Here is a 12,411-nt window from a genome sequence, read left to right on the forward strand (position 1 = left end):
TATATAATGTAAAATCATGAACCCACTCACAAATTTTTTTTAGACATATCTGGGTTTAGCGTGTCTACAATCCCATATGAAACCTTACCTTATTATTCAATGACGCAAGATACCATTCAATATCTCACTAATGATTGGATCAGCAGGTTTTCAATGAGCTTGTGTAAACCTGTACGGTTTGATGCGTAACAGCTTTGTAGCTATGTGTAGAAGCAACCAAAACCCCTACTTGTGCTTATTTTGCAAGCGATTTATTCGGCAACCGTTCAAGATTCGCACCAATGTCATCTAGGTTTTCTTCTGTTAAAACTGTTCATGTGCATACTGGTTTTTTTATGTTTTTAATCAAACCAAGTCAATATATTTACAATTACGTGAATCTGTGCTCATGAAGGTAGCACTTCACCAGGAAATTTCTGGTCAAATGCATTCATTGCGTACCTGTCCAGCAGACTTGCTAAAAATAACTTTTACATACGAAAATATAGTGTTGCAACGATAACCATCACCATTTTTAAAAAACAAGATTCAGACGAACTGTTGACACTAGGTAGAACACGTGCACGCTCCTTGCAAGGTCAAAAACTATGCCCCCCCTCCACAGCTGCTTAGGTCTCGCAGTAGCAACTCCGCTGGACCGTGTGGGTTTGTAAGAGAGACCTTGTATTAAAGTATTCTCATACGTATTGCCATGAAGTCCATTTCAATGGGGTACCCCACTACCTCAAATCAAGGGGAAAAGAAAGTGTGATGCATACAATGTGGTAAAGCAGTTTTAAAAATTTAGACTGCCAAGTTCTTTGCCTTTAGGCATTTCACTGGTATTGAAGTAGACTGGACTAGAAAGAAGAAAACCCAGTGGACCTGACGTCCCAAAACACGGACTTAATTATTCGTAATTACACGTGTTTACCGTTTCCAGTGTGACAATGTTTGCTGAAAACTATTTTGTTTATATCCAACATCTCCTTAGTAACACTGCCAAAGATGTCAACGCTGACAATTTCATGTCCTGACAAATCGTATACCAACAATAACATCGCACCATTTTTGCACACACTCCCGGATCCTATTCCCTGATAGCAAAATATGCTTTTACCTTTTTGCTGTGGATACAAATAGAGTGAAGCTTGCACAACAGTGATTTTATATATCTTTTTTTTTTTTTTTTTTTTTTTTTTTGCTAGGGGCTTTACGTCGCACCGACACAGATAGGTCTTATGGCGACGATGGGATAGGAAAGGCCTAGGAGTTGGAAGGAAGCGGCCGTGGCCTTAATTAAGGTACAGCCCCAGCATTTGCCTGGTGTGAAAATGGGAAACCACGGAAAACCATTTTCAGGGCTGCCGATAGAGGGATTCGAACCTACTATCTCCCGGATGCATATATATCTCTAAGGACTTGAGAATACAAATAAATGCAGTGCACTTGGAAATGCCTGTGTACCTATGAGGTATATGGTAGCATGTTGAGTCTTTATAATTACAGTGGCATTAGTAGGGACTTGCCAAGGCATGGGATAAATCTGATTCATTACAAGTCCAATCTAGTGCCGACGATGGAATGTCGGAGAAAAAAAAAATTGGCAGAGTATTATTCTTTCAGTGCACAATTAAGGCATCCAAAAGGAAAAGTTTATCAATTCAGGGAAAGGTTGAAGTAGTTTAGTGCGCAGAGAAATAAGCTCTGTACGAGCGCACTTGCAGATAAATTTGGTGTGGGACAGAAATTAAACTCTCCAAGAAAGGGCCAGCTTACTGAGACAGGCACAAGAACAGCAATACAATAGTTACCAAACAGAAAAAGTTTTACTTTTCCCAGATAAAGTAACCTCTCATACTGAAATAAACTTGCGTGCCCAATTAGTGTCACATACCCCTTCCCCTGCTAGTCAGTTGAGTATGGCTCTCTGTCCTCTAATGGATTACCAGGCATCTCCATTTAGTCCAACTGATCTTTCCACCAGTCTCCTTTGATGCCATTGGCATTTTGCCATCCATCATTCTGAGCATCTTTTCCAAGAGTACTGATCACATGGCCCAAGTAGGATAGTTTCTTCTCCCACTATATTCCCTTCTTAGATTTTTGACATACATGCTAATGTCAGTAAGACAGGAATATATCAAACAAATTGAGAGCAGCCTTGCCATGTAAACCTGGGCAAATATATAAAAAAATACGGGGAAAAAAAATTTAGATTAAGCATTCACCGATAGGATATTAATATTAATGAAATATATAGAACATGCCCAGTAAATTTTAGAGCAAGTGAAAAGGGCACTAAACTTTCTATAGGGAAACTTAAACACACTTTGTATTCTATCTATCCTGGCTGCTTCTATGAACACTTTGCATAATCTTCGCACAACTGTCAGCAACTGCAGATGCTTTCAAGTCTACATTTATTGGAGGGTGGGGGGGAGAGAAAAAAGAAACTGAATTTGTAAACCAAATCTGTACGAGGTAACATTCACAGCTAAACCTGAAATCTCTGGACAACCATGTGTTTCTCTTACATTTCCCCATGAATGAAATCAATTGTCAATCTTTGAAACCTGTAATACATATGGAAAAACAGGCATCGTAGACAAAAATTTGGACTTAATAACTTAGGAGAAGTAAGACAAAAGAAAAGCACAAAATGTTTAAATTCCCTAATAAGTTTATTTACACAGGTTTGTACATTATAAAATTGCACGAACTTTTAAGTAGAATAAGTGCATTTATAGTCTGCTTCTTTGAAGTTGGACTGTTCAGAACAATACAAGCCACACACACAACACTGGGATAAAAAAAAAAAAAAAACATTTCCTGTTAATTAAATAACTTATCACAGCTTAGAAGATATTAATTTAAACAAATAACAAGTTCTATCTTTGGCAAGAATTAATACTCTTCACCATCAACATATCGAGCTTCACGATTTTAAGAACTAAAATACATAATTCCACAAACCACCATGTCATACCACAATCATACAATACATCCTTTTGTTCACTAATAAATATGCAGATAATACTTTCAAGAACAAAAATAACTCATTTCTTTGCAGTACATGACCAGTTTCATTCACGCACACAGACATACCCATCCTTCCTCTACACTGAAGCGTAGGTTCCTGCAGTTCACTTTTTTTTTTTTGAGAAGTGCCTAAAACTTAACGCACTTTGTGCAAACTATTTCAAAACCAATTACGATGAGGGCTGGGGAGCAGATTTCTTACTTTTACCTGTAGCTTTTTTACTCCCCTTTTTTGCTTTGCTAGGAGGCTGATCTCCACTGCCAAGTTCAGAGTTTGCACTAGGTACAGAGGTCAACTTTTCCTCATTCTGCACTTCAGGTTGCGTAACACCACTGTCCACTTCCATGTTTTGTTGAGAGGAAGTACTATCCCCAACCACTTCCACACTTTCACCTGTAGATTCTACTGGTTTGCTTTCTTCAACAGACTGCTCATTAGAAGTTTCTTCTTGCAAAGAGACAGCTTCAGTCATTTCCACACATGAAGGTTGTACCTGTTCCTGTTCTTCAGCAACTTTGACTGGTGCTTGCATCTGTTCCATTTCTGTTTCACCACTTTTCTCATGTGAAGTCTCTTCAGCTGGCTTTTCTTCTGAAACCTCTTCCTCCATGTTCATATGCTCAGTTGACTGCGAAGTTTCTTCCGACGTTCCCTCCACATTCATAACCTCATTCTCAGGAGCAACAGGTTGTTCAGGCACTTCTGTGGTTGAAAGTTCAGGACCTTCTTCTACCCCTGCAGGTGTAGCACACTCAGGCTGACTACTTTCAGTCTGTCCTTGCTGTTCAAGCTGTGCATCTGTTACTTCCATTGTCTCCTCAGGGATAGGAACTTTAGATTCCAGGATGCCAATACACCTCTGAATGTCCCGTATCACAGATTTCCGAGCTTGACGAACATTTTCCTTGCCTTCAGTTTCAATGTTGTCCAACTTTAACAAGTTCCGGGTCAGCATCTCGTCCAGGTAGATATAATCCTTATCTTTTCGAGAGTTTCCACTATATGCATTAACTTTTCCCTCCAGCTCTCCCACATCCTTCTCAACAGCTTGCACTAGCGACAGGGGGTTGTTCGGTCCAGGTGCTTTAGGCGGAGCTTTGGCAGGCTGAGGCGGAGCCTTAGGAGGCTGTGGTGGAGCCTTAGGTTGTTGCTGTTCAGTAGGTTGTTCACGATTCTGTTGCTGTTTCTTCCCTTGAGGCACAGAGGAGGGATGCTGAGGTTGAAATTGGTGCTGAGAAGTAAAGTGAGAAGGCCTATTAAAACCAAATGATTGTGGAGGAACTGTTTGGGTAGGTATAACTCTCTCTGTGAAAGGAGATTGTGGTCGTCCCATTCTTTCTGAAGGGAAGGTTGTTTGTGTTGGAATGACCCTCTCTACAAAAGGTGACTGGGGAGGTGGAACTCTCTCAGATGGGAAGGAAGCTTGGGTAGGTATTGTTCTCTCCGAGAAGATCTTCTCCGGGGCTGAATCAACATTTCTGGAAATGACAGGTTCATCCCTGCCTTCTACAAAGATAGGAATGTGCCTCACATTACTTGCTCCTTGTTGAACTGGTTTATTTGTCATTTTTGGAGGAGACTGCTGCTGCTGTTGCTGTTTGGGTGCCACTGGAGGTTTGCCTTCTCCAGTGCTGTTTCCACCAGGATTCAGGGGATTGATATCTATCCGAGATACAAACCGCTGAGGCTGATCAGAAGTTCTATTGTCAGGAGGAGCGGACATTGACCGCTGGCCACGGCTGCCCTTTTCCTGTTCTGCCTCATGCTGTTGCTGTCCCAGATCAACTGTGTTTCTTAGACCATGCTGTGGAAGGTTATTTTGCCTGGCTCTACCACGTAATGGACCCGGCTCTTCTACCTGCTCTTGTTCGCTGGGATGTCTGAAGGATGAACAGTCATCACCACTTGAGCTCTGTCTTGCTCTATTCCAAGTACCTTGAGACGGGCCAACCTCACCTCCCCAAGGTGGACAACGTAACTGATCAGCAAACTCTGGATGTCGCTGGGCCAAATCTTCCAAGTGAGATCTGATGTCTTGTCTGCCACGAGACATGTTGTCGTCAAATGGAAAGCCACTCTGTAAGAGAAAAGAAGAATACATTACCGTAATGGCTTGTGAAAGACGTAACTAAATAACTTCAGCAGTTTAAAATTATTCAAAAGTATAACAAGCAGTTTTGATTTTCCATTTCACTAAGTAATTTTACATATTTTTGGAAACGCCAAATTAAATTAAGTCTTTCCCCAGAGGAAATTTTTTTTCCGAGTCTAAGCACCTTCAAAATACCACTAGACTGAGCCACTCAGCCCAGCATCAAGACTTTACAATTTCACAAAATGCCCATTGGCTCAAGGAATGACACTACATCGCAAAGTGCAATAGATTTAATTTTAGCATTTGCAGCTAACAATTAGCTAAAGGACATTCTTACTTTGGGAAAAAAAAAAAAAAAAGAACCACACATTTTTTAACAAGAATACTAAATTTAACCACCCAACCTCATGAAGCATTCACCATCACTATACTAGAACGAGTAGAAAGAAATAATCACTCTGTCCCTTATATGTGGTGGTTAGGTAATTAGCCAACAAATAGTGTTGCAAGACTGCCAAACTACATGTCAGAAATTCAAGCTAGTGCACAAAATTTAGGCAAAAAATAGGTTCAATTGTACTTCTATGGGCAATAGTCTATAGACACAGATAGAAATGTGGAAGTACAATGCAATGTTCTTTGTGTGCGACATCAAGCAGCGAGTGTTGCAAGTTGCAGATTGGGATACAATAAAATACTCGATAGGCAATTTCAGTCCACCAAAAGAAAAAGCACAACTTGAGTCTTTCCTTCCTGATGGTAAAAGATATCCTGAGAGAGTATTAAGCTAAGAAATCTGCATACAACTTTCAATAACAACAGACACCTAATGATTTGATTTTTATTCAGCTCTTTGCATAAATTCAGAAAACAAGTTTTTTTAACAAATATTGCTGAAAATAAAAAACAAAGGTAGTGGACCTACCTGAAGTTAGTTTTACACGAGGCAATGCATGCCAGACAAAAAGGGAAGGGAGAACTTGTCATGGACTGTATCTTGTCATGGACTGTATCTTTTTTTTTGCTAGGGGCTTTACATAGCACTAACACAGACAGGTCTTATGGCGACGATGGGATAGGAATGGCCTAGGAGTTGGAAGGAAGCGGCCGTGGCCTTAAGGTACAGCCCCAGCATTTGCCTGGTGTGAAAATGGGAAACCACGGAAAACCATCTTCAGGGCTGCCGACAGTGGGATTTGAACCCCCTATCTCCCGGATGCAAGCTCACAGCCAACTCGCCCTGTGTTGACTGGATCAAGACGTACAACTAGTTCACTGAAGGGCAGCGAGTGCACTTCGACAGGGACAGCCAGTAGCAGATGCATATCTGCACTAGTGTAGAAAATGAAGCAACCTGATGTTCATTTTTCTACCTTGCACCAGATTTTTCTAAACGCTAAAAATTCCACTGTTTTAACAGTGCCAAGCCCAAATTTTGGTTACCTTTGACATCAGCAGACACGACTGTGCTATTCTTAGAAACAGTACCATTGTTAGCAACGCAAATGGATTTTGAAGCAGAATTTCTGTTCAAGCTGACCCTGCGGCGTAGGAGTAGCATGCCCCTCTTGCCTAGAGGCCTCAGGTTCAATTTCTGGCCAAGTCAGGGATTTTTACCTGGATCTGAAGGATGGTTCAATGTCCATTCAGACTATGCAATTGAGGAGCCATCTGGCGAATACGGCAGCCCCGATCTGGAAAGCCAGTAACGAGCGTGAAGATTTGTTGTGCCGACTACAAAATACCGCATAATCTGCAGGCCTTCAGGCTGAGAAGTGGTTGCTTGGTAGGCCATGGCCTTTCGGGGCTGTTAAGGCTTTTGGCAAGTCGGGGGAAGTTCATAAATTTGGTAATTAACCATTTTAAAGTACAGAACTGAATTTGCTTAAATACAAGAACAGTTGACAGTGGGACTATCAGTCACTGTAGCCTATATTAGTTCTGTGCAGTGGCAACATGCTCACACTGAATGTAGGATCTCTCTGCGATTGTCTTAATCAGCTTTCTGGAGAAAACATGCCGTTAAGCCCTGAACAAGCTGCAAAAGCTGTTGCTTTGGTAGAAGACAGTCGTGCAACATACGTTACGTTGCAGAAGTGTTTAGGACTATACCTTCCAGGATTTCCAGAACCGTACAAAGGTACAGGGAAACTTGAGGCTTTGCAAGGAGACCAGGATCAGGCCTGAGAAGAGCAACATCGGAGAGATTACCACTTCTTAAAACTTCCAAGTTCTCCGCAACCATCACACTACCGCTGTTGAAGCACGAAATAGACTCCAAGTTCGAGGGGCCAATGTTAGCGAGAGAAAGATTGGAAGAAGCCAATCTTAAGTCCAAAAGACATGCTACAGGTCCAGAACTCACCAGAGCATCGCACAGCTCAACTACATTTCACAAGGGAAAATCTCGACTGGAGAGTATAACAATGGATCAAGTGGCGTTCACCGATGAGTCGCGATTTGGCCTCTGATAACCCGATTGAAGAGAGTCTGGAGAAAGCCATGGCAAAGGTATTCCCCTTGAACATTCTCATTCAGGACGCTTTTTCAAGGTGGTTCTGTAATGGTGTGGGTAGGTGCAAGAGGTGGCAATACACACTTTTGAAGATGCGATAAGGTCCGAGATAGAGGTCTGTGAAGTGTGCAACATCAAAACAGAAGTGCATTACTTTTATGAGCTTAATATTTCCTTGAAATGTGTATCTCCAGCTTCATTTATTCAATTTGTTTATATCTGTCTGCTTTTCATTGTTAGACACGTATCATAATATTCTATTATAAGATAGTAGATTAGTGTAAAAAGGGTCAAATTTTAAATCAATTTTAATTTTGAAAGAAATTGAAGTGTTGCATTTTTTGTGCCGCTTAGTGTATTTTGCAGAACAGTAACCATTTTAAGGATCAGGGCAACTTCAATCTGTAGCAGTGAGGAAAACTAATGACAGTATTTGGATTGAGAAGACACCCTGTAAAGCTCATCTCTCTAAATTAACCATATCACTGAATTATTGGATAGTCTTTGCAATTTTAAATTAATGTCAGCTAAAAATTCTAAGTGCCTGGAAGAATATATCGGTAACAGAGCACTTTAACTCTTATAAAGTGAAGGTATGAAGCATCCAAGAAGAAAGATCTCATCTATGGCTAGTTTCCATTCCAAACACATGGTATTATCTGATGAGTAATTAGTCATTTGCTGCTGTCAAGACCAGCCTACCCAACATTACCAAAATCAACGGCAAGGTTGCAACTAAATAAAATAAGCGCGTTATTCCACCTTTTCAATACAAATTAAACAGTGTTAATTTAATAAACACTGACTAGTTTCAACCTATTTAAAGGTCATCTTCAGCCATATGTGTAGAATAAAGTATCTGAAACACAGCTGTTTTAAGGAGGGTCTTAAAAACATAAGTTTGACATAAAAAAAATGTTTATAAAATTTCCTGAAAACACATTTGTTGTAAGAAATTAGTTCACTTAGCTGTAGGAATATACGAGAAGTCTTAAAATATTCATTGTATTCAAGAACTTGGATACAATTCCAAATTCACAGTCTTGATGAGATGTGGAAATGGGCATATATATATATACCTAGTGTTTTGGTAGAGAAGTAGCCTTACGATATTCTTACCACTGCAAAGCGTAAATGCACTTTAAAATCATTCATAATCTTGATGAGATGTAGAATTGAGCATATATGCAAAGAAACTGTCTTAGTAAATGTGAGTTGAACAAATATATTATTGCAATGGAAAGGAAGTTCTATATAGTTGTGTATAAAGGAAACAATTTAAAAAAATGTTTAAGGTATCCATGGAGATTAATGGCTTTAAAAAATTAACTAATCTACTTCCAGTTCTTGCATTAAATAGTTTCCAAGACACAATGGGCGTTACAAAATCAAGTCCAAGACTCATCTTGTGTCTCGAATACGAAGATGAATCTCGTATTAGGTAAGGAAGTTTTACACCTCTAATCCCAACAGATTGTGAAAATGTTGGACGTATATTCTTATGGATCTGGAGCTCCTACCTTCCCATGTATAGCTGCGAATAGCTTTAGGCTAGTACAGGAAGCAGCCAAACTCCCCCATGGTGAGCACTATCTAAAAGGCTCGGCATTGATCTCTATGCCGAAACATAGGCTGAGTACCTCTACCAAAAATCCCGATTTCACACCACCTGATGCTAACGTGCGGGGAATGTCGAAGGAGCAAATTTTCAATTGTCCAGATCCACTCAAAACTGTGCCTGCATTACGCCAGAAGACAGTCTTGTTCTTCAGGATTCTGCAGCAACCTATGTTCCAGAATATGTTGGAAAATCTGCGCTATCGTTACGAATACCGCCTACAGCACAATGGAGCACATTTTGAACATTTACACTATCATCTCAATAAGTAGGGTAATGACAATAAGACTAACAATTTCCAGTACTGTGTATTTTGGCGCATACTGGACTTTCACGTGGGCAATACAAAAAGGTACAAGTCATGTCAAGGTAAGATTCAATTTATACCATCAATACCTGCGATACAGGGTAAAACACATACCATACAGTATCGGCAGGCAACTTCTGATTGCCAGTATCTCTTTATTACAAATTGAAAAGCTGTGTATCCAGCAAGTTTAATTCAGAGTTTGCAACACTAGTTGCTCATAAAACATTTGAATTTTGTTTCAAAACTGTAACTAAAGCTTTCAGTTCTAACCGTTACCCCTCATCTGTTAGACGAGGCCCGACATTACGATATTCCCATTCCAGTCGTATGTCGGGTGAAACTATATGACATTGTATCGTCCACTGCTCGTCTGCCTTCTTTTAGCCAATGAAATACACAAGGCTATACTGTGCTGCCATCTTATCGTTCAGCGTGGAACTTCGTAGAATCCAGATCTTGACTGTCAAACAGTATCTATGTAAATAGCAGTGTAGCCATCAGCTGTCCACTCAGGCACACAAAAGCTTGAGCGATAGTAAACACAGTATTTTCCCACTCCACTTCTTCCTTGTACCCTAACGAATATATCTAATAGTATTTGACGATGCCTACATGTGAACTGGCGATGGTTGTCTTGTGTACTGCAACCCAACATGCCTCGTGCCGACTGCTGGGTTTACAGCTTTTTCAGCCTACCATTTACCACGAGGTATGAAATCAGACTGAATTAGAGTATCAATTCCATTGCTCTTTTGTAACAGATGATTTATTCAGTGAAATTAACAGAACCGATCGATATGCAATAACAAGAATATGCAAAATAATCTCTTATTTGCTCCAGTATACCTTGCTGTAAAGGTGTATAGCCTAAATACATCATCTAAAAAGCAAGTACTATCTTCAAAATCAAGATGAATACAGGTCATATAAGAGAAATTTACATTTAAAATACGAGCAGTAGAGACAACACAAAACTTGAATTCGAGGGGTAAGGGTTAAATATAAGCAAGAATTTCACCACTGTGCTACAAAAGTAGCAAGTGCAATGGATTCCACTATATTGTTGCAAAAGTACAATGAACATAAGGTACAGAGGAAGATTTAGAACTTTCTCCTAAGCCTCAAAAAATGTTATGTGCCGACACTTAAGATGCATTTTTCGTGCAAGTCATGTTATATCAGGTCCCCATAGTACAACTCACCGATTTAATTTTCAACAGTTAGCAGAAGAAAATTATTTAGACATTATTATTGTGTTTTCCTTCATGTAATAAGCAGTTAACTGATTCAGATTTTGATGTTTGTTTGGACCAGAAAGTTCTATAACCCACCAAAATTGTCGTTACTGTTTTCATAAATCTGCATTGTATTATAAGAAGACGCTGCATAAAGGGGCTTTTCAGTCTCAGTGGCATGTAAATCATGATCAATAAATTCAATTCAATTAATAGCATAAAATTCAATTTTGTTCCAATATGTACTATATCCAAATAACCGATTGTTCCTAAGAATACCATATCCAGTTTTGTGACAAAAAGTGCTTTATCCCATTTGAATTCATAATGCTGACATGGGTTTTATGTCCAAGTATATCAGCTCTTCTCAGGTATTAACTTTTCAGGCATTTTTAATAAATACATACAGTGGCTCAAAAAAGTATTGGTCTGCCCATAGCCGTGGTATGAACGGAACTGTATGGTACAAATAATGGTGCATATAATCTAATTATACACATGCAGATATGTGCGATAGTCAAGTACATCAGTAGGTTGAATATAGAGCCAAGAAGATTCACGCTGTTTGCAAACGGACCAGTAATACAACGGCGTGCGTCATTACACGCCAAACAAGTATTGGTCTAATACACGATATCATCGCGACATCGTGCTGTCTGCCGCATCTGGCCCATTGTGTCCGTGCTGACACGTCGGAAGGTAATATTGAGCACTGTTTCTGTGTTCAGATAGCAATGGGAAGGAAGAATGAAAGAAACAACCATGGAAGAAAGGAGGATTGCAGTGCGACTATTTCAGGAAGGTAAATCTTTCAAGGACAAAAGTGAAATTATTGGAAGAGCTGTTATAACTGTTAAAAATATTGTGTACAGGTACAAAAGACCAAAGACAATAGAAAATAGACAACGAAGTGTCCGTCCCTCATAGTTATCAGTATAAGACAAACGGCAGATTGTGCGTAATGTGGCCCAAAATCCTCAGCTAAGTGCGCCGAAGATAGTAGCTGCGTTACAACAAGATGGAGTGCAAGTGTCATCTGAAACCATTAGAAACGTGCTACGCGAAAGAGGATATGCAGGCAGAACAGCCCGTAGAAAACCGTACACCAGTAAGGCTAACAAATTAGAGAATTGCCTACGCTAAAGAGCACATTAATGACATCTATGAGGATTGGAAGACAGTCGTTTTCACTGATGAGAGTAAGTTTACCCTCGAGGGCCCTCTTCAGATCAGACAGACCAGTGACTGTGGAGGAAGACGAATTCTGAACTTGAAGAGAAGAACCTGACAGCTAATATGAAACATGAAGGTGGTTCCCTGATGGTGTGGGGGTTGCACGAGTGCGAATGGTGTAGGTGAATTAGCCTTTATTGAAGGGGCTATGGACACAAAGCATACAGCAACATCCTCAAGACATATCTTCCATCAAGTTAACAAAAAACTGGGACTCTCAGCAAAGTATACGTTTACGCAAGATAACGACCCCAAACACACAGCCCTGAATACGAAGCTATGGGTGTTATATAATACACCGCGTTGGATGGAAACTCCACCACAATCTCCTGACACCAACTCCATCGAGAATTTGTGGCACTATTTGGAGCAAAACGTGAGAA

At 40.0% G+C, this 12,411-nt stretch overlaps 1 protein-coding gene across 3 annotated transcripts in view; it reads right to left on the reverse strand.

Moving 5' to 3' along the window:
- Window positions 1–2,642: 2,642 nt before the first annotated feature.
- The window catches only part of LOC136876446 (BAG domain-containing protein Samui), a 30,361-nt gene continuing 20,592 nt past the window's right edge, over window positions 2,643–12,411 (reverse strand). For all 3 annotated transcript variants that reach the window (XM_067150424.2, XM_067150425.2, XM_067150426.2), the window contains exon 2: window positions 2,643–5,099. In XM_067150424.2, coding sequence (XP_067006525.2) covers window positions 3,192–5,099 — 1,908 coding nt within the window. In that variant the 3' untranslated portion in view covers window positions 2,643–3,191. The remainder of the gene's footprint in view (window positions 5,100–12,411) is intronic.

Source organism: Anabrus simplex, chromosome 6, assembly GCF_040414725.1.
Source record: "Anabrus simplex isolate iqAnaSimp1 chromosome 6, ASM4041472v1, whole genome shotgun sequence".
NCBI classification, from domain to species: domain Eukaryota; kingdom Metazoa; phylum Arthropoda; class Insecta; order Orthoptera; family Tettigoniidae; genus Anabrus; species Anabrus simplex.